At 29.5% G+C, this 21956-nt stretch overlaps 2 protein-coding genes across 6 annotated transcripts; both read right to left on the bottom strand.

The window, feature by feature from the left end:
• Window positions 1-6673: 6673 nt before the first annotated feature.
• LOC101506852 (protein LIGHT-DEPENDENT SHORT HYPOCOTYLS 4-like) lies at window positions 6674-8954 on the bottom strand. 4 transcript variants are annotated; one of them, XM_073367120.1, is made up of 2 exons: window positions 8034-8954; window positions 6674-7203 (listed from the first exon to the last, which is right to left on the bottom strand). In XM_073367120.1, exon 1 carries the CDS (start codon window positions 8674-8676, stop codon window positions 8035-8037), a length of 642 nt encoding a protein of 213 aa, XP_073223221.1. In that variant the 5' UTR covers window positions 8677-8954; the 3' UTR covers window positions 6674-7203; window position 8034. The 4 variants fall into 4 exon arrangements, with proteins under 4 accessions (XP_073223221.1, XP_004497868.1, XP_004497870.1 ...); XM_004497811.4 differs by having other exon boundaries at window positions 6674-7213; window positions 8034-8953; XM_004497813.4 differs by having other exon boundaries at window positions 6674-6959; window positions 8034-8953.
• A 1694-nt stretch (window positions 8955-10648) lies between these two features.
• On the bottom strand, window positions 10649-12603 carry LOC101507597 (protein LIGHT-DEPENDENT SHORT HYPOCOTYLS 4-like). Of its 2 annotated transcripts, none has more exons than XM_004497814.4 (2): window positions 11680-12603; window positions 10649-10859 (listed from the first exon to the last, which is right to left on the bottom strand). In XM_004497814.4, exon 1 carries the CDS (start codon window positions 12320-12322, stop codon window positions 11681-11683), a length of 642 nt encoding a protein of 213 aa, XP_004497871.1. In that variant the 5' UTR covers window positions 12323-12603; the 3' UTR covers window positions 10649-10859; window position 11680. The 2 variants fall into 2 exon arrangements, with proteins under 2 accessions (XP_004497871.1, XP_073223257.1); XM_073367156.1 differs by having other exon boundaries at window positions 10649-10849.
• Window positions 12604-21956: the final 9353 nt, after the last annotated feature.

Genomic DNA, 21956 nt, shown 5'->3' with positions numbered 1-21956 from the left:
TTTCCCTTACTCTTTCCTTTATGTAATTTACACTATTCTTTGATTTTCATTTTATTCGGAGTTTTGTGGCATTTTTTTGCTTTACTACTAAATTGATAGAAATATTGTTATTAGAATTTTTTATTGATAATCTTGTCTTGATTTTTTTCGTTTGGATGAATTTTTGTTTTTAAAGTTGAATTTGACACCTAAGACTTTGATTCAAATTGAAAAATATGATTTCTTTATGTTTCTTTTAATTGTGATTCATAGAGCATTTGTTTTAAGATCCTTCTGAATTTGACTAAAGTATTAAAAATATTTTTCAAAACAACTTCAATCAAATATTTTTCTTGTATAAATTTTCATATGATTTGTGTTGTTTGATTACAATACCATCAAGGATTCGATAGGAACAATTTATATGCGTAATACTCGAGTCCATCACAATAAAAACTTTCAATTTTTTGCTATTCGAGTCAAACAATTTTTAAACGATTTTCAAAATTATCAAACTCTATTCAACCCCCTTATAGAGTTCGTTGTGGTTCATTTCGTGGATCACAATATCTAGCACAAAACTCATTATGAGTTTTGTCACATAACTCCAAGCATAGCCTTGTGTAACTTCTTTCATGATTTTTCAACTATGAATGTCTTCTTCTTGCTTGATCCTTCTATAATTTTTGAGAACCTTGTGGTGATGAGAAAAACCCAATTAATCATGAAGTTCATCTTATGATTCAGACGATAATCTTTTAATATTTCCATGAAGCATGTGATACTACCTACTCTTGTAATTCTACGGTGCTATACATACAATGCGTTTGTTGATGTTAGTGACAGCAGTAGTATCAAATGCTTAAGTGCAAGCATCAATAGAACACTAAATATAATATAGTATATCAATCATAAAGAGGACAAATGTATGAGAATATTTATGCAAAAAATGAGACAATTTTTTAAGTCTTCATTTTTTCTTTGTATTCCTATCTATCTATATTTGAAGTAAGTAGATCATTTGCTTCTGATCAAAAGACAAAAAAAAAAAAAAAACTAATACATACACTATAATAAGATAAAACTCCTAATGTTTAAATCAAAATAAAGATAAAATATCTAACGACAATCTTTATTGCTCTTGAATTAGTATCCCTTAATGTTGCTCCTATTTAAAAAAATACATGTATCATAAAATATATTATAATAATACTAATATGCACATAAAAAATGTTTTTTATATGTCAAATAATTAAAAGATGGTAACTCACAAACCAATTAATTCAAACATAAATGCTTATTGGTCTCTAGGCTGAAAGTTTTTGATAAAAGTTACACCATAGTTGACCATGTTAAAATGATTCTAAGGAGTTTACTAAGTAAGTGGAAACCTAAAGTTGCAACTATTTAAGAAGTAAAAGATCTCAACATACTTCCTTTGGAAAAGCTCATAAGTTCATTTCAGTCCCATGAGATTGAGTTGAATGAAAATGAACCAAAGAAGAAGTCAAAATCCATTACTTTGATGTCTAAGGGCAAGACATATGCTGCTAAGGCTTTTCAAGCAGAAGCATAACTAGATGAAAGTGAGTTTGTGACGAGAGTGTAGACTTAGACAATGATGAGTCACTACTAGAAAAATTGTAATAACGACGCAAACTAGAGACAGACAAAATAAAATTGGTTGTTGAATCAATTGTCTCTAACACTTAGCAATAGAATTAGAGAAATGTTTTGCTTTTTTTCCGTCTAAAAAATTCAGTTGCAATTTCGTTTTTTTTTCTTCTAGTCGTGATTTATAATTCATCTGCAAAAGAGTTCAGCATCTATGGAGCAAAAGAAACAAACAATTTCCTAAGAAGAACTTCAGACATTCTAAAGGGAAAAAGAAAAGAAACAAATCATTTGTTATGAATGGAAAGAACCTGGACACTTCAAATTAGAATGTCCAAAGCTTGAGAAAGAAAATTCTAAAAAGAAAGTATTCAGGGGAAAAAGAAGAGTCTAATGGAAACATGAGATGATTCTAATAATTATTCTAGTGAAGATGAAGAACAAGCTAACATGGCATTTATGGCTAGTGTTCATTCTAACTTTGAAAGTTAGTCAATAGACAAAAACATAATTGATGTATTTCTTGTTCTTACTCGGGATGAGCTCATTTCCACCTTAAATGAATTTCTTAATAAGACTCATAGAATGTTTGCAAACTACAAACTTTGAAGCAGTTACATTCTATTCTAAAAAGTAAATACAAATCCCTTGAACATAGTTTTGAAACCATAAAAGGGAAATCAAATTGAATGTAACTCTGTTAAATATGTAAAACCATTTCAAGAGTTACTAGAAAACGACATAGATAAAAACAAACAAGTCTTTATGATTTATAGAACTAGCAGAAACAATAAATACGACATTGATTTTCAACAAACAGATGAAAATACGAATATTAGCAATCATAATCTTTTATGCTCTTATTGTTTGAATAAATGTCTGACAAAAGAACTTATCCTATTCAGAAAACATGGAAAGAAATGATACCTTTAAGGACAAACAAGTTAGGACCCAAACAAACTTGGGTACCTAAAGTTAAAATAATATATGTTGTAGACTTTCTTAGCAAAAAGGTTGAAACGTCAATTTATGGCACCTGAGAGTGGATGCTCACAACATATGACAAGAGAAAGGCATATGTTCCAAAGCCTAACCCTCAAGGAAGGTGGATATGTAGGATTTGGAAGGAACAATAAAGTAAGATCATTGGTACTAGTACACTAGGTAATGATTTTCTACCCTCTAGTAAAAAATGTTTTATTAGTTAAGTGACAGTGGTTGCAATGTTGTTTTCAATAAATAAAAAAACATGTAAGACCATAAGTCAAACAAATGGATTCATACTCCTCACAAGAGAGAAGAAAACCAATATTTACAAAATTAAACATTTTGATTTAGAAAAACAAGAGGTAAAAGGTCTTATGATAATGAATGAAGAACAATGGTTATGACACAAATGAAAGGGTCGTGCTAACTTGAGAATGATCTTAAAGTTAAACAAACTTAATCTAGCAAGAGGATTACCCAATCTTAAATATAAGTCAAATGTTCTTTGTGAGACAATGTTCTTCAAAAAATGATTTTTCCACCACAAGACCTCTTGAACTTTTACACATTGACTTATTGAGTTTTGTAAGGACAACCTTTGTTAATGGAAATAAGAATAGACTTATTATTGTTGACGACTCTTCCGGATGGACATGAGTTGAATTCCTAAGACACAAGGATAAGTCACATACAATATTTTCTACCTTCTACAAGCAAGTGCAAAATGAAAAGTTTTTGTATCGCAACAATTCGTAGAACACCCTAACAAAATCTTTTGAAACCTTATCTGAAGAAAATGACATTTAACATAAAATTTCTTCTCATATAACGCCCTAACAAAATGGTGTTGTAAGGAAAAATATATGCTTTCAAGAAATGGCTCACACCATGATTCATAAAACAAATAGTGTAAAGCCTTTTTGGACAGAGGCATGCAATACTGGATGTTACAAATAAGACAACTTATGAATTATGGAATTGAAGAAAATCAAACATTTCTTATTTTCATCAAAAAAGACAACTTATTTTCATTAATAATGGATAGGAGAACTCACTCAACTCTATGCAGATTACAAGCATCACAAATTGGTCCGACATATAATATATTTTAGAAATTATTTTTAATTAATATTTAGATTAAAGAAATTTTAAAAACTTATATCGAAAAGATATATAATTTTTAAATGTCAATCTATAAATTAAAAGAGTGCTGTTAAAATTAAATTTTCACATTTATATATAACATAAATGCTAAAAGATATTTCATTCAACCATATATAGTTAAAAAATAAGGATGAAATTTGAACATTCTTTTCCCAACACTTATTTAACATATCTCTTCCCATCACATTACCTATTACATTTATCACATTATTATATCTATTTTTTTCTCTTTAAATGTATATTAAATAGATCTGTCCAAAATCAAAATTTCTATAATAAATTGAGCAAGTTGTGCATACTAAAAAGCCATGAAATTATTTAGAAAAATGTTTGATGTACACTCAAAATTCATTTGACATCTTGAGAGAAATAAAAATAGAGTGGGTGATATGATAGATATAATATAGGCTAAATTACATCTGCAATTCCTTAACTTAATTTTAGATAACGTTTTAGTCATTTATCTTTTTTTTTTCTTCCAGAGTTGGTCCTTTATTTTAATTTTAAGTGACAATTTGATATTTTATGTTTTAAAATGTCAACAATGTTATCCTTTTTTTTTTTTTAAAAAAATTCAAAAAAATCATCAAAATTTTCAACCAAAACCCATAAAATTCATTATCATCTTCAATAAAATGCAAATTGAATCAAATTCATAACTTAAATCTTGAAATAAACTCATATTTTTATTCTTTATTTGATGTTGTTGGAGATGAAAATATGAGTTTATTTAAATATTTGAGCCATGGATTTGATGAAATTTGCATTATATTGAAGATGATTATTAATTTTATAAGTTTTGGTTAAAAATTTTGATGATTTTTTTTAATTTTTATAAAAAAAAGGATAACATTGTTGATATTTTAAAACATAAAATATCAAATTGTCACTTAAAATTAAAATAAAGGACCAACTCAAAAAGAAAAAAAAAAAGATAAAAAACTAAAAACGTTATCTGAGATTAAATTAAAGAACCACATATGCAATTTAACCTATAATATATTGATGATGAGATAAAATGAGAGATGGAGAGAAAATTAAATATTCAATGAATATATAAAAATTAAAGGTGTTGTTTAAATGTATATTAAATATAAGAACTAAATTGTTTAATAATTTATAATAATACGTTATTTCAGTTCGGTGTTAATAAGGCTTGAAATTATTTTGACTTAAATTATAAATCTCAAACTCATATTTTATTAGTTTTTTTAGCGTCAAATATCGAAACTTGTGCTTCCTTCATAAAACTCATTTAATATCTTAACGTTTACCATTGAGCTACACTGTGCGAGATTTATTGGTTTTAGTAGTAGGACTTTCCCAATATTAGGACTGTCTAATATTATTAACTCTGGTTTCAATAGTAATTACAACTGAAAATACTGTCGAATTTGAAATCTTTGTAATGGTACTGTGGATATAATTTAGACTGCATTAGTCGCATTCACTGCAATGTAAATATTTGTAACGTAATCCATCTGTAATTGAAAACTATGATGGAATCTAATTTAATTTAAGACTAATGGCAAGGAATGAATGGATGAATTGAGAGCATGTAGTTTCTTCTCTTGCGACTGATTAACTCCCGCTGAAATAGGAGAAGTTATCAGAAACCCAAAAAGAGAGTGTTGCACAAACTCCAAAGAAATACTTATCTAACATAATGTTGCTACCAATTGCATGACAGTTTGAAGCGTTGTCCAATTTTTCACTATATATCTACAGTTGACATATATTTATAGCTACATGAAATCCCTGAACTCAACTTTAGACCGATCAAATAAAGCTACCAGAATGGCCCCCCTACTGGTATAAGAAAACTCATACACATGAAATGATATAACAGCAAAATAGAATATATTTTAAATTTATGTACAATCCTAGCTACAAACCATTGGTTAATTAAGTGGCATGTATATATATACACACACAAAAAAAAGCGGTCCCCCTATGGTGTACTGATTGAGCTGAAACATGCGAACAAGTTTGAGAAACAAAATCTATAATTCAAATCTTGATTACTAGCCTAATATAGTAATAATTAACATTTCTTTATATATATAAATTTAAATATATTTTTATTTCCGATAAAATTTCATCTTTTTAATTTTAATATCTATAAAATTAAAATAAGAATTTTAATTTCTATAAAATTATCCAATATGTAGTTTTATTAATATTTTGTTGAAATTTTATTAAAAATAGCAAAATCCAGTTTTGGAATAGGTTCATAATGTATATTAGTTTTATATTGTTTTCTAATATAAGAATTCATTATTTTGCTACTTCATACAATTAATTTTGAAATACACTTACAAAAATGAAATGACATGATAAAAGAATATACTCATCATTAATGAGATAATTATTACAATGAGAAAGTGACATGAATGTATCTTACTCATCATTAAACCATGAAAGATTAGCTATGATTATAACAAAAAGTGATTCAATTTTTTTTAAGTGATCATGTAATATTTACCTAAAATTCACTCTAACATATATATATATATATGGTGATCAACTTACTCCCCAAGTAACTCTTGTTAGAATTACTCAATAAATTTCACAAATCCAACTATATACTAAATAGTTTTATTGAGTAAATTAAATTCGTAGATATTCATAAAATTTAAAAAATGTTAGATACTTCATTGAATTTGTTCAATGCAAGGTATCATATATTTTTTAATATACATATATTTAATATTGACTATATAACTATACAAGTAACTACAAATTTCTAAATTCTATAAATTTTGGTATGGATATGATTGTTAAAATAATATAAAAAATAATTAAAGGTTACATCAATAAAATTTAATGTTTACATAGAACTATAGAATTATTAAGCGAAATTAGTCTAATGAAGATGAAATAGAAAAAACATAAATAAATAAAAAAAAGTGAAAAAAGAGAAGACAAGTAATAGCAATTTACCGCATGGATATAAAGAAGTAGACATGGAACATGATCTGCAAATCCATAACTGAGTCATAAATGACCCACCTTCAAGTACACACGTATTTATTACAAATTGGACCGTGAATAATTGGTCACACAACACACAAACACAAACCCTTTAGCTATTACTGCTTCTAACCGCAACTTCAAATTACTTACTCACACTGCTACTTGCAGTTTCTCTCATTGCACTGCATCCACACGCCCAATCTCACACTGCACTAATACACCATCTACTCATCTCACAACTTCTGCATCATTACAAATTATAAAATACTAAAACAAACATACATTTTTTCTTACACGTACATGTATTCATATCATTTTTGGTATGCAATTAATTAAACTAACATCATAGCCAAATATGTTTGTGTAGGGTTTTAAATAATGGTCTGCAGCTGCCATCTAGGTCATATGGCATTATAGTTTTTTAATGTCACTGTAACTGTAGTTTTATTGTGATTGAGGCCGCATCGGTGCGTCGCACTGGACCTACAATTCTCTACAATGTCAAAAATTACGATTGCGGTTAATTATTACCGTAATCTCTATTTAAACTCTTGTGTGTACTAGTACTAAATATAAAAAAATTGTATATTTTACAAATTAAACATAAATAGCTAAGCTTAAATTATTTGTTATAAGAAAATTTTAGCTGTTATTTGTGAGATTAATAATATGGTTTGAATCTTGATCAATCTTCTTTTTAAACCTTTGCGGTGTATAATTTAACATGTTTTTGAGTACTTTATTTCATTGACTATATAGTTTTGTAGTTGAATTCCTATTATCACATTCTACTAATATATATTGTTTTATAAACAAAACAATAATGGACTCAAGAGAATTTAGAGGATTAATATTATATTTTAATATATATTTAATATTTAAAAAAAATTAAAGAACAATAAGATTTTTTAAATCATATAATATTTAAATCACACTTATTTAATTCTTAGAATCATTTTATAGCTTTCAAAAAAGAAAAACAAGCTCTCCCTTGATCCCTTCCCTAATGCTTAAAAGAAATTTTATTTCATTCTTATAATTATAAATTTAATTTTGGTTCATGACACACACATAAAATAATATATAACTCGAGTAAATTAATTGAATTGTGCATGTATTAATTATATGATGCATGGTTTTAAATAATGGTTGCAGTCGCAATTACGTTGCAACCCTTTATATTGTGAAAAATGCGGACAGATGTGACCGCAATTGCGCTGCGATTCTGTTGCGGAGACTTCAAATTCCACAATATTCCAGTCGCAATTGTAGTTGTAGGCCGCAATTTAAAATTATGATATGGTGTAACTTACACTAGGGATGATCAGTTGTAGTTGCATTTGATTCCGGTGGTGGCAGCGGCGGCTGAGGCGGACGCTTCCGCTTCTTTTTCTCATAACTAATACCTCTAGCTTTAGCTTGTGAATCTCTGACTTCACGAAGGTAAAGTCTAACAGCACGAGCACCAAAAGGATTAGCTTCAGGTTTCCCACCATTCTCTTCAAAAGCAGCCCTAAGTCTCCCAATGAGTGCATCAAGACTCCCCCACGCTTGGCGAAGAGGACAAGGACAAGGTGCAGGTGGATTAGGGTGTCCATAGAAAGGACAAATTTGTGTGTGAACTTTTGTTTTACCAAATTGGTCAAGATACCTTAAGAATTCAAGGACATGAGCTCCACTACAACGTGAGAGTGAGAGTGGTGGTCTATGGTTTCTTAGGTATTGTCCAAAAGTGTTCCAATCTCTTCTCTTTTGATTCTCATATCTACTTGGTGTTGTTGATGTTGAAGGTGGTGATGTTGTTGATGATGTAGTAGATGATGATGATATGGTCATCATGGATGTTGATGATGTTGTTGATGATGATGATGATGTGTTCGTTATGCTCATGAGGTTGGTGTTCATAATTTCTTTGTTTGATGAAGATTCAAATTCTTGATGAAGAGAATTCATCATTAATTATTAGGTATTTTTTTCTAGATTGGATCTTTAGTGCACTTTTTGTGAAAATAAATAATAGGGTTTGATTTTATTTTTAAGCTTATAATAGTGGAAATTAGAAGAGAAAAAAAAAGTGATCTAAGAAAAAAAAGAGAAAAAAACTATCTTTCAAGAGATTTAATTTTGAGAGAGTGAGAGACAAATATATGAACGGTGGTTTTGAAGATCAGTGAAGGAAGATGATGATAATGTTATAGGTGAAAGAAAGAGAGAGGGGTGTAGTAAGGTAGGGTAAATGAATAGTTGAAAACTATAAGATGTTTTCTTACACGAGGTTTCTAAGAATTCCTTTGTTTTTGTTTTTTTTATTTAAAAATAATTAGGATGCGACTCATCTTTGATCTCCTTTTTAATATTTTTCAACGTACTTTAATTCATGATCAACTGAACTATATGAAATTCTATTTATTTTATGATAAAATTTAGATTTTTTTGGAAAATTAGTTTAAGTTATGTATAATTAATTAAAAGTAATCACTTCTATTCTATCAATTATATATTAAATATATTCTTAAGTCATAATTTAAATAACAAATGTCTTTATATTTAAGTTAAACATAGTGTCTTAAATTCGAATTCATAAATTCCTAATTATAAATTTATAATGATATTTATATATATTTTTTAAATTAGTGAAATAAATGTATTTGATTTTAATTGGTTGTAAATAATTAGTGAGTTATTTATTTTTTATGTGAAAAGATATTTAGGAATATGGCAGATTTTATTACCGAAAAAAGGGAAGCAAGTGAGTTTGTATGGCTCAATCTGAGTGGTTGATCAAATAGAGAAAAGGGAAGAGTGTAAATTGTGAAAAGAAAGAAACATTATTTTGGACTTTAGGGCTTTTGTGGAAATAAAAATAGGTTGATAGTGACACTGAAACATGACTGATGCAGACAGTATAAAGCATTTGGGTAAAAAAAAATATATATGAAGGAATAACATGATTTTGCTGCTTCTCTCTTTTCTCTTTGATTGACAACACCTTTAGTGAAACTACCTTTTTGCCCTTCCCTGTCTCATATGACTAACTTTACCTTTTTATAAGAATGGAAGATGATGATCAATAATCATGCACAGTATTAGCAAGTTGTCAAATGCCGTGTATAGTTTTAGTGTAATATTTATGTATAGTTTTTGTCTTCTATATGTATCTTTTAATTAAATAATAAGAGTAGTTAATTTGCGATTAAAAATTAGACCAACTTTCTTAAATTCATATAATTTTGGTTTTTGTATGTTATTTATTTAATTATTTATATATTTTTATTAAAAATTATTTCGTTATTGAAAAATAGGTTTTAATTACTAGAATATATATATATATTAAATATTAAATGAGAGAGTTAAATTTTGACCACTACAACATTTTTATTTTTTAACATCATTCGAAAATGTTACCAAAACATGAAAACATGTTGTCAAACGGAATTGACAACATTTTTCTCGCATACTATTTATAAATGTTGACTAAACTATGGAAATAAGAAAAGATTTTTCAACGCGCTTTAGACAATATTTTTTTAATTGTTGTCATATCAGACAACAATTGATAAATGTTGCTTAAAGCAATACAATGAGAACATTTATAAAATATTGCTAGAGTTTATAAGCAATAATTTTAAACTGTATTCATATATGTAAAATGAATTTTAATTTTTCTATTATTTTAATACAAATCAAAAATTACATATTTTGTCATTATTTTATAATAATAAATTATTGTGGATATAATCAATTTAATTACATACACAAATTGAACTAAGGAAAACATTATGCAAATTTAACACAAATTATTAACAAAGTTGTATTCAAATAAATGGTAATAAACAAATTGTCTAAGATTAGTAACATATATAGTAAACAAATAAATGGTAGTATTCAAATAAAGTTTAATACTTAAAAAATACTAAAACAAACATACATTTTTTCTTACACGTACATGTATTCATATCATTTTTGGTATGCAATTAATTAAACTAACATCATAGCCAAATATGTTTGTGTAGGGTTTTAAATAATGGTCTGCAGCTGCCATCTAGGTCATATGGCATTATAGTTTTTTAATGTCACTGTAACTGTAGTTTTATTGTGATTGAGGCCGCATCGGTGCGTCGCACTGGACCTACAATTCTCTACAATGTCAAAAATTACGATTGCGGTTAATTATTACCGTAATCTCTATTTAAACTCTTGTGTGTACTAGTACTAAATATAAAAAAATTGTATATTTTACAAATTAAACATAAATAGCTAAGCTTAAATTATTTGTTATAAGAAAATTTTAGCTGTTATTTGTGAGATTAATAATATGGTTTGAATCTTGATCAATCTTCTTTTTAAACCTTTGCGGTGTATAATTTAACATGTTTTTGAGTACTTTATTTCATTGACTATATAGTTTTGTAGTTGAATTCCTATTATCACATTCTACTAATATATATTGTTTTATAAACAAAACAATAATGGACTCAAGAGAATTTAGAGGATTAATATTATATTTTAATATATATTTAATATTTAAAAAAAATTAAAGAACAATAAGATTTTTTAAATCATATAATATTTAAATCACACTTATTTAATTCTTAGAATCATTTTATAGCTTTCAAAAAAGAAAAACAAGCTCTCCCTTGATCCCTTCCCTAATGCTTAAAAGAAATTTTATTTCATTCTTATAATTATAAATTTAATTTTGGTTCATGACACACACATAAAATAATATATAACTCGAGTAAATTAATTGAATTGTGCATGTATTAATTATATGATGCATGGTTTTAAATAATGGTTGCAGTCGCAATTACGTTGCAACCCTTTATATTGTGAAAAATGCGGACAGATGTGACCGCAATTGCGCTGCGATTCTGTTGCGGAGACTTCAAATTCCACAATATTCCAGTCGCAATTGTAGTTGTAGGCCGCAATTTAAAATTATGATATGGTGTAACTTACACTAGGGATGATCAGTTGTAGTTGCATTTGATTCCGGTGGTGGCAGCGGCGGCTGAGGCGGACGCTTCCGCTTCTTTTTCTCATAACTAATACCTCTAGCTTTAGCTTGTGAATCTCTGACTTCACGAAGGTAAAGTCTAACAGCACGAGCACCAAAAGGATTAGCTTCAGGTTTCCCACCATTCTCTTCAAAAGCAGCCCTAAGTCTCCCAATGAGTGCATCAAGACTCCCCCACGCTTGGCGAAGAGGACAAGGACAAGGTGCAGGTGGATTAGGGTGTCCATAGAAAGGACAAATTTGTGTGTGAACTTTTGTTTTACCAAATTGGTCAAGATACCTTAAGAATTCAAGGACATGAGCTCCACTACAACGTGAGAGTGAGAGTGGTGGTCTATGGTTTCTTAGGTATTGTCCAAAAGTGTTCCAATCTCTTCTCTTTTGATTCTCATATCTACTTGGTGTTGTTGATGTTGAAGGTGGTGATGTTGTTGATGATGTAGTAGATGATGATGATATGGTCATCATGGATGTTGATGATGTTGTTGATGATGATGATGATGTGTTCGTTATGCTCATGAGGTTGGTGTTCATAATTTCTTTGTTTGATGAAGATTCAAATTCTTGATGAAGAGAATTCATCATTAATTATTAGGTATTTTTTTCTAGATTGGATCTTTAGTGCACTTTTTGTGAAAATAAATAATAGGGTTTGATTTTATTTTTAAGCTTATAATAGTGGAAATTAGAAGAGAAAAAAAAAGTGATCTAAGAAAAAAAAGAGAAAAAAACTATCTTTCAAGAGATTTAATTTTGAGAGAGTGAGAGACAAATATATGAACGGTGGTTTTGAAGATCAGTGAAGGAAGATGATGATAATGTTATAGGTGAAAGAAAGAGAGAGGGGTGTAGTAAGGTAGGGTAAATGAATAGTTGAAAACTATAAGATGTTTTCTTACACGAGGTTTCTAAGAATTCCTTTGTTTTTGTTTTTTTTATTTAAAAATAATTAGGATGCGACTCATCTTTGATCTCCTTTTTAATATTTTTCAACGTACTTTAATTCATGATCAACTGAACTATATGAAATTCTATTTATTTTATGATAAAATTTAGATTTTTTTGGAAAATTAGTTTAAGTTATGTATAATTAATTAAAAGTAATCACTTCTATTCTATCAATTATATATTAAATATATTCTTAAGTCATAATTTAAATAACAAATGTCTTTATATTTAAGTTAAACATAGTGTCTTAAATTCGAATTCATAAATTCCTAATTATAAATTTATAATGATATTTATATATATTTTTTAAATTAGTGAAATAAATGTATTTGATTTTAATTGGTTGTAAATAATTAGTGAGTTATTTATTTTTTATGTGAAAAGATATTTAGGAATATGGCAGATTTTATTACCGAAAAAAGGGAAGCAAGTGAGTTTGTATGGCTCAATCTGAGTGGTTGATCAAATAGAGAAAAGGGAAGAGTGTAAATTGTGAAAAGAAAGAAACATTATTTTGGACTTTAGGGCTTTTGTGGAAATAAAAATAGGTTGATAGTGACACTGAAACATGACTGATGCAGACAGTATAAAGCATTTGGGTAAAAAAAAATATATATGAAGGAATAACATGATTTTGCTGCTTCTCTCTTTTCTCTTTGATTGACAACACCTTTAGTGAAACTACCTTTTTGCCCTTCCCTGTCTCATATGACTAACTTTACCTTTTTATAAGAATGGAAGATGATGATCAATAATCATGCACAGTATTAGCAAGTTGTCAAATGCCGTGTATAGTTTTAGTGTAATATTTATGTATAGTTTTTGTCTTCTATATGTATCTTTTAATTAAATAATAAGAGTAGTTAATTTGCGATTAAAAATTAGACCAACTTTCTTAAATTCATATAATTTTGGTTTTTGTATGTTATTTATTTAATTATTTATATATTTTTATTAAAAATTATTTCGTTATTGAAAAATAGGTTTTAATTACTAGAATATATATATATATTAAATATTAAATGAGAGAGTTAAATTTTGACCACTACAACATTTTTATTTTTTAACATCATTCGAAAATGTTACCAAAACATGAAAACATGTTGTCAAACGGAATTGACAACATTTTTCTCGCATACTATTTATAAATGTTGACTAAACTATGGAAATAAGAAAAGATTTTTCAACGCGCTTTAGACAATATTTTTTTAATTGTTGTCATATCAGACAACAATTGATAAATGTTGCTTAAAGCAATACAATGAGAACATTTATAAAATATTGCTAGAGTTTATAAGCAATAATTTTAAACTGTATTCATATATGTAAAATGAATTTTAATTTTTCTATTATTTTAATACAAATCAAAAATTACATATTTTGTCATTATTTTATAATAATAAATTATTGTGGATATAATCAATTTAATTACATACACAAATTGAACTAAGGAAAACATTATGCAAATTTAACACAAATTATTAACAAAGTTGTATTCAAATAAATGGTAGTAAACAAATTGTCTAACATAATTTAATAAAGTTTAATACTTAATGTACGAGTCTAGCAAAATATATAGTTTGTTGAAGTTTTGATGCTTCAATCAAGTACATGTCTAATAAAAAAATATCATCCAAAAATTTATAATCCAAAATCATCATCTAAATTATTCAAGTGTGTCTTCTTAATAGTTAAAGTACAAGTCTAGTAAAATATATAGTTTGTTGCAACAATTACTGATCATGATTAAGAGCTATTTAAGTGACACATGATCACTTAAAAAAGTTACATAACTTTTCTTCTAATCTTGATCATACATGTATGGTTATGTGGTCAATATTATTAGATATAAGAATATAAAATATTAGCATTTGTTTAATAAATTAACATTCATGTATAATTTGAGTAACAAGCCTGGTCACATAAGGAATTAAGGCTCGTTGTTATAAAAAAAGGATTTTTAGCTAAGGAATTGTCTTAGTCTAATTAGTTAATTTGACGTAATCAAATATGTTAGATTGTTAAAATAGTAAATCAATAATTACATGGTGAAAATAATATGATTCGAGTCCCTAATTGTTTTTCTCTTATTGAATTTTCTCTTTTTAGTTTAAGTTTGTTTGATTTTATAAACCAATCATAAACATTTTATTTACCTAAGTGTTATTTACTTTGATGCATAATTAAATTAATATCAATCCTTGCGGAGACGATTTTACTTATCACTTTATTACTTGAGCAATTTTCAAAGAGTTGTCGAGTTTTAAGCACCGTTGTCGAGAATTTTGTATTAATTTATCGACAAGACAAATGAGTCGTACTTAGTTTCATTTTTTTTCCTTTATTCTAAAAAACATTTGTTTTATAAATATCTATACTTTTTTTTCTATTTTCTTTTTCTCTTTGGAGTGCTCTAAATTGCCATTATTTTCTTTCAATTATTTCTCTGTTCTTAAGGTGTTATGAGTCATGTATGGAGGGTGAAACTTCAAGATTACTATTCGACTCAAAAACTGAAAGTTTGTAAAGCTAAACAAAATGAGAGTTAGAGAAGCAAAACTTGAGGCATTGAAAGAAACACCGAAAAGAAACTCTCAACAAATTCATGCAGGTGGCTCAATCATCATAGGAGAAGCAAGTAGAGGTCAACAACAGTCAAGTTGCCTCAATGAAAAACCTTGAAATACAAGTGGGGTAGTTATGTAAGCAAATGGCTGAAATGGTTAGTGGGAGTTTCTTTAGAAATACAGTTGATAATCCTAAGAATGAGAGTTGCAAAGCCATCAGTTTGAGAAGTGGAAAAGTGATTTCACCACCTAATCAAAAACCACAAAAGACAAAAATGGAAGATGTGGTGGGAATTTGGCAAGAGAAAGAGAAGATGGAAGAAGAAGTTGAGGGTGCAGAGGTCAAATAGGTCATAATTGATCGATGAAAATTTAGTGTGGAAGAAGTCACAAAGTGAACTATTGAAATAAATGAACCAATCTCAAATTATTCCCCCTTATGTGACGTTACCGTATCCTCAAATGTTGAACAAAATTACTAAGTTCATAGAGATTCTCTCTCGGTTGCATATAATGTTCCTTATTTTAGGCTTTGGAGCAAATGCACACTTATGCTAAATTCATGAAGGAATTATTGACCAAAACGAGGAAATTTAAGGATGAAGAAACAATTGCATTGGCTAGCTGTTTAGAGGAAACTTCCCCCAAAGTTAAAAGATCCAAGTAGTGTTACTATTTCTTGTACTATTGCTAAACTAGCTATTGTGAAAGCTCTTTGTGATTTAGGTGTCGGCATAAGTCTCATGCCTTAATCAATTATGCGGAAGCTAGAAGGTTGGGAGCGTAAACCCACAAATATGTCGTTACAACATGCATACATGTTGGTGAGAGTGGATAACTTTTTGTTTCCAGTTGATTTTGTTATTATTAACATAGAGGAAGATGATGAAGTGCCACTCATACTTGAAAGATCATTCTTACAAACCGGTAGAGATTTAATTGATGTTGAATAGGGTAACCTCATGTTGTAGTTTCAGATAGAGAAAGTGACCTTTAAAGTGTTTGAAGCTATGCGTCATCCTAAGGATGAAGGGAAGTGTTTTCGAGTCAACATTATTGAAGATTCAATTGAAGAAATCTTCTAATACGAGTCTCCTTCTCTTCCACTTGAAAAATTGATGGTTAATGCAATAACTAAAGTGGAATAGAGTTTCAAAGAAGATGTGAATGAGTGTGTGTTACAGTTGAATGCATTTGAGGATTCTCAAGTTCAAGAGGAAAAGGAAGTGTTAGGTCAGGAAATGGTCAAAGAAAGAAAGCGCTAGAGTTGAAATAATTACCCCCACATTTATAAGGACTCTTTCAATCTAGTAACAATTAGCAATTCTTTGACATAGTTGGAATAAGAGAAACTTTTGAGGGTGTTGAAGGAGAATATATCAGCTATTGGTTGGACCATTGAGGATTTGAAAGTTATAAGTCCAGCTTACTATGTGCACAAAATTAAGATGGAAGAAGAGTTCAAGACAATTGTTAAACCTTAAAAAAGGTTGAATGCCACCATGACTGAAGTTGTAAAAAATGAGGTGAAAAAATTGTTATGCTAGAATGATTTATCCTATGTCTGATAGTACTTGGGTGAGTTATGTGCATGTGGTTCCCAAGAAAGGAGGCATAACGATAGTGCAAAACAAAACAAAAATGAGTTGATCCTCACTTGCACAATTATTAGACGGCGCATGTGTATAGATTACCAAAGGCTAAATCAAGCAACCAAAAGATATTACTTTCTCTTACCTTTCATGGAACAAATGTTGGAGATATTAAAAGGTCAAACATATTACTATTTTCTTGACAGATACTCTGGATATCATCAGATAGTTGTTAACCCATTGAATAGGAAAAAAAACATTTACTTGTCCTGTAGAAATATTTGTATATCAAAGAATGTCCTACAAAATATGGAATGCCCCAAACAACCTTCCAAATATGCATGTTGTCTATATTCTACGACATGATGGAGAACTGTATTGAGGTATTCATGAACGATTTTTCTATTTTTGGTTCAAACTATGATGTTTTCTTATCTAACCTTAATGTCGTATTGAAAATATGCATTGACACAAATCTGATTTTAAAGTGGGAAAAATGTCACTTTATGATTAAAGAAGGCATAATTCTTGGTCATAAAATCTCTTCAAAAGGCATTAAAGTTGATCAAGCAAAAATTAAAGTGAGAGAAAAATTCCACCTGTTAATGTGAAAGGAGTCAAAGGTTTTATAGGGCATGCTGGTTTTTATCAACATATTATAAAAGACTTCTCAAAGACTGTGAAGCTTCTTTTCAAACTTCTTGTAAAAGATGATGAGTTTACTTTTGATAATGAATGTTTGAATTCTTTTAATATTTTGAAAAGTAAACTTGTATTCGCTCCTATTACAATTGCACCCAATAGGGCATTACCTTGTGAGCTCATGTGTGATGCTAGTGATTATGATGTTGGTTTTGTTTTGGGTTAGATATCTGATAAATTTTTGCATGAAAATTTATTATGCTAGCAATGTTTTGACTGAAAATCATGTTAACTATGCTACCACAGAAAAAGAATTGCTAGCCATAGTGTTTACTGATAAGAAAAATTTTATAGTACATAAAGGATACAATTAGTGGAAAAAGAAAAAAATCTTGAAGGTGGCTAACCATTTTCTGTGGGATAACCCTTTTTCTATTCAAAGTAACCTCAGATGGGTTGTTGAGAAGATATTTGACAAGTGAGGAAACGAACCAAATTATGTGGCATTATCATAGTTCCCCCTATGGAGGGCTTCATAGTGATGAACGCATAGCAACTAAATTACTTAAGTGTGGATTTTTCTAGCCTACATTGTTCAAGGACTACGTGGAGTTTGTAAAAACATGTGAGAATGGTTAGATAGGTAGTGTTTCTAAGAAAAATGAGACGCCCATCAATGGAATTCTTGAGGTTGAACCATTTGATTGTTGGAGCATTGATTTCTTGGGACCATTCCCTTCGTCTTATTCTATTCCTTATATTTTGGTTTTTTTGGATTATGTGACTAAATAGGTCGAAGCAATTGCATTAGTAGCTAATGACTGCCAAAACTATTATTAATTTTCTCAAGAATATTTTTTTTGCTCAATTCGGATTACCGAGGATTTTGATCAGTAATGGGGATCATACTTTCTCAACAAATATTTAGAAAAGTGTGTTGTTAAAGTACAATGTTACGCATAAATTTGCAACACCCCATCACCTTAAAACATTCAGCCAAGTTGAAGTTTCTAACAGACAATTAAAAAGAATTTTAGAAAAGAAAAAATTGTTAGTTCTTCACAAAAGGATTGGTCAAAGCATTTTGGGCTATTAAAATTTTGAATTTTGATCTAAGTTGGCATGATAAAAAAGGTTATTGAAGTTAAATGACGATGAAGAAATGATAATAGTGGCTTATGATAATGCAGTGATTTACAAGCAGCGGGAAAAGGCATTTCACGATAAAAAGTTGGTTAAGAGAGAGTTTCAATTGTGGCAATAGGTATTGCTTTTCCATTCACAATGTAAACTATTCCTAGGAAAGTTGAAATCAAAGTGGTCAAGGCCCTTTGTGATAAAATAAATTTCATCGCATGAAGTAGTTAAGCTGATAAAGCCTAGTTCAGAGATATTATTTAAAGTGAACGGACAAAGATTGAGAGCTTACTTTGGAGGAGACGTTATGCATGAACCGGTATCCCTCCTTCTCAAATAACCTTAAGAGCATCATGGGTCAAGCTAATGACTGCAAAAGAGCGATGCATGGGAGGTAACCTGTAGGAGGTACATTTAGGTTTAAAGGATTTCTACTTCTAAGTGTTTATTTTCCTCTTTTTGTTTTTCGTTTATGACTAAAAAAAATTAACGATGGGAGAGAAACGAAATGAAGAGATATAGTTGGGTGCCAAGAAAAGCACTTTAGCCCATAACACTAAAATTTGTGTTCCCCGTGTAACTATTGATCAATGCATTGTGCTAGTGGGTTGCGTAATTGTTCTGAAGTGGATATCTTGAAACATTGTTTTGTCGTTTTTGGTTGAAGGAACACCTAGTGTCCTGCATAAGTGCAATGTGTAGATTGGATGGAAATGGAAAGTTGGGAAATTAATGACTAAGAGAAATGCGCCCTTGGCTGGCGCATTACACCCGTACGCATTGAAGGGGCAAACACGAGAAGGTGGTTGAGTTGTGTTTGACTAAGTTGATAATTTTTTCACTATTTGAATAAATTGGTTCAGACTTGATGATTTACTTGGAGTAGAAGCAATAACAAAACTAAGGAGTACAAGAATAAAGTGACACAAGTAATTTATCTTGGTCCACCACTTACTTGGCTACATCCAATTTATTCACTCATAAGTAATTAATCTTTGTTAAACAATTTGAACTATAAAGCACATGACACTCCAAGTCAATCTTCTCAAACAACCTGACAACCCCAGACTTTTGAGGAACACACACCTTGACTATACTAGCCAAGTCTTCTCCACACAATCTGATAACCCTATAATGTTGAAGGCACACTAACACCACTGTCGAGTTTGAATACAAATATTTGGAACTTGAGTAGTTGTTTCTAACAAGCGGATCGTAACAATAACTATCACACTCTAAAGAAATCACTCATAAAATATTAAGTGTTTATCTCTTTGAATTATAAGATTAATTTGGAATTTTGAATTTAAGTTATTCCACTCTTTTCTGGAACTTTGGAAATAACTCATAAAATATTAAGTGTTTGCTTTGAGTTTGGCAAGAACATAGTGTTGGATTGGTTCTTGAACTTGTACAAGTAGGAATATGACTAAGTCCAATTCAATATTTTGTCATTTGTCAAAATCTGAATCATATCTTTATAAATAATAAATGTATCTTCTTGTGAGTGTTTCTTCTTGTAAACAATTCTTAATCATATCATCTTGTAAATAATTTATATCTTCTTGTAATAAATCTTGATCAAATCTTCTTGTAAATAATTCATAACTTCTTGTAAATAAATAGTATCTTCTTGCGATAAATATTGAACAAATCTTTTTGTGATAAATCTTGATCAAATCTTCTTGTAATAAATATTGATCAAATCTTCTTATAAATAATTTATATCTACTTGTAGATAAATCTTGATCAAATCTTCTTGTCATCTTAATCAAAGATTTTCTTCAATTATAAATCTGTATCAAATCTTATTTTAGATTTTCCTTAAAAAACATGAATCTTCTTTCATACTATATGAAGTCAAATTTATTTTTTGCATAAAATACTTTTGCTAACATGAAAAATCTAAGTATAAAACCAACTTGGTTCCAACACGTGTCCTCTTAAAAAAGAAACTAAACTTTCAAACTCTTTTCAACTTCTACTTTCATCCAAAAATCTTTCCATAGAGAGTTCTTACTCTTGTGTAATTTGTATGTGTTTGTTGCTATCGTATTCTTTTTTCTCATTCTTTTTTTCTAATGGTTGAGAGAGCACCCATTCGTAGAGTTAACTGTAAAAAGAAAAACAAAAAGGAAAATGAGGGATAAGGAGAGTTTGATTATTAACACTTCAAATCTATTGCCCATGAGAGTAGGAATTCCTTAGAGAGTCTTTGACCTCAATGGTATTGATTACCCTTTTTTCACCAATGAGTTGAGAAGAAGGGGTTGAGAAAAATGCAACAACATTAAAGCGGAGACAAATGAAACGTGGGTAAAGGAGTTCTATAGCAATGCCTACATAAGAAAAAATGAGGGCAAAACTTGGAGGTCATATGTGAAGGGAAAGGATATAGTGTATTGTGGGAATACTATTAACAGACTCTTAGAAATAGAACCCCTGTTGCAATGTTGATTGGCAACAATGAGAGAAAAAACAACAATAGAGATAAATTACAATAGGATGTTAGCAACTCTAGGCGAAACAGACGCCCCATGGAGACCTTACCTTCTAAACCACCCCTTCCTTGTATTGGTCTATTTTCTTCCACTATAGTGTGGAATCTTGTTCCAACTACTCAAAGGTTCGAGTGAAGAGGACACATGGAGTCTTTGCTTGATGAAAATGTGTCATGCTAATTTGGGACAAATTATCTCAAAAAACATTTCCAAGTTAATGAAGACAAACCGGTTTTGGGCATGCTTCATTCATCCATATGTTGTGTTTGGCACAAGCGATTGAGAGTGATCCTAATGATGGTAAACTAACTCCTCACAAACCTATCAACATGACATGGTTTGAGAGTGAGCACAAGAAAATTGATGACACTCCTACTATCAGACCATCTTTATTATAGACTCAAATACTAGATCAGTAACCTCAACCCCAACCACCTCAACAATACCCACCCTTTGAGATGTAGGAGGAGCGAACCAATTAACACATATTTCGAATGATGATGTTATGCAATATTCACGGCTAATACTCATTCAGAGTGTACCACAAGCTTGGTTGACAAACAAACACGACTGGATATCATATGCTCAGAGGTACGAGAGTGCTTATACAGAGCATGTTAGTGTGTCTGCTTTATATTAGCACAACAATGGCATTCCTCCCCTACCTTAGTTTCATCCTTAACCATACCAACTTTGTCCTACTCTTCCTACCTCAAACCCCTAGCACTACGAGTTCTTCCTCTCTAAGCCTAACCAAGGCGGAGCTTCGGGGTCTGGCGGTGATTTCTCTGATGTCTTGCGAACGGACATAAACTTTGATTTTAACCAGTTT

This window comes from Cicer arietinum, chromosome 4, assembly GCF_000331145.2.
Source record: "Cicer arietinum cultivar CDC Frontier isolate Library 1 chromosome 4, Cicar.CDCFrontier_v2.0, whole genome shotgun sequence".
NCBI classification, from domain to species: Eukaryota; Viridiplantae; Streptophyta; class Magnoliopsida; order Fabales; family Fabaceae; genus Cicer; species Cicer arietinum.
The sequence above is the reverse complement of the archived record's forward strand: the minus strand, read 5'-3'. Positions and strand labels throughout refer to the sequence as shown.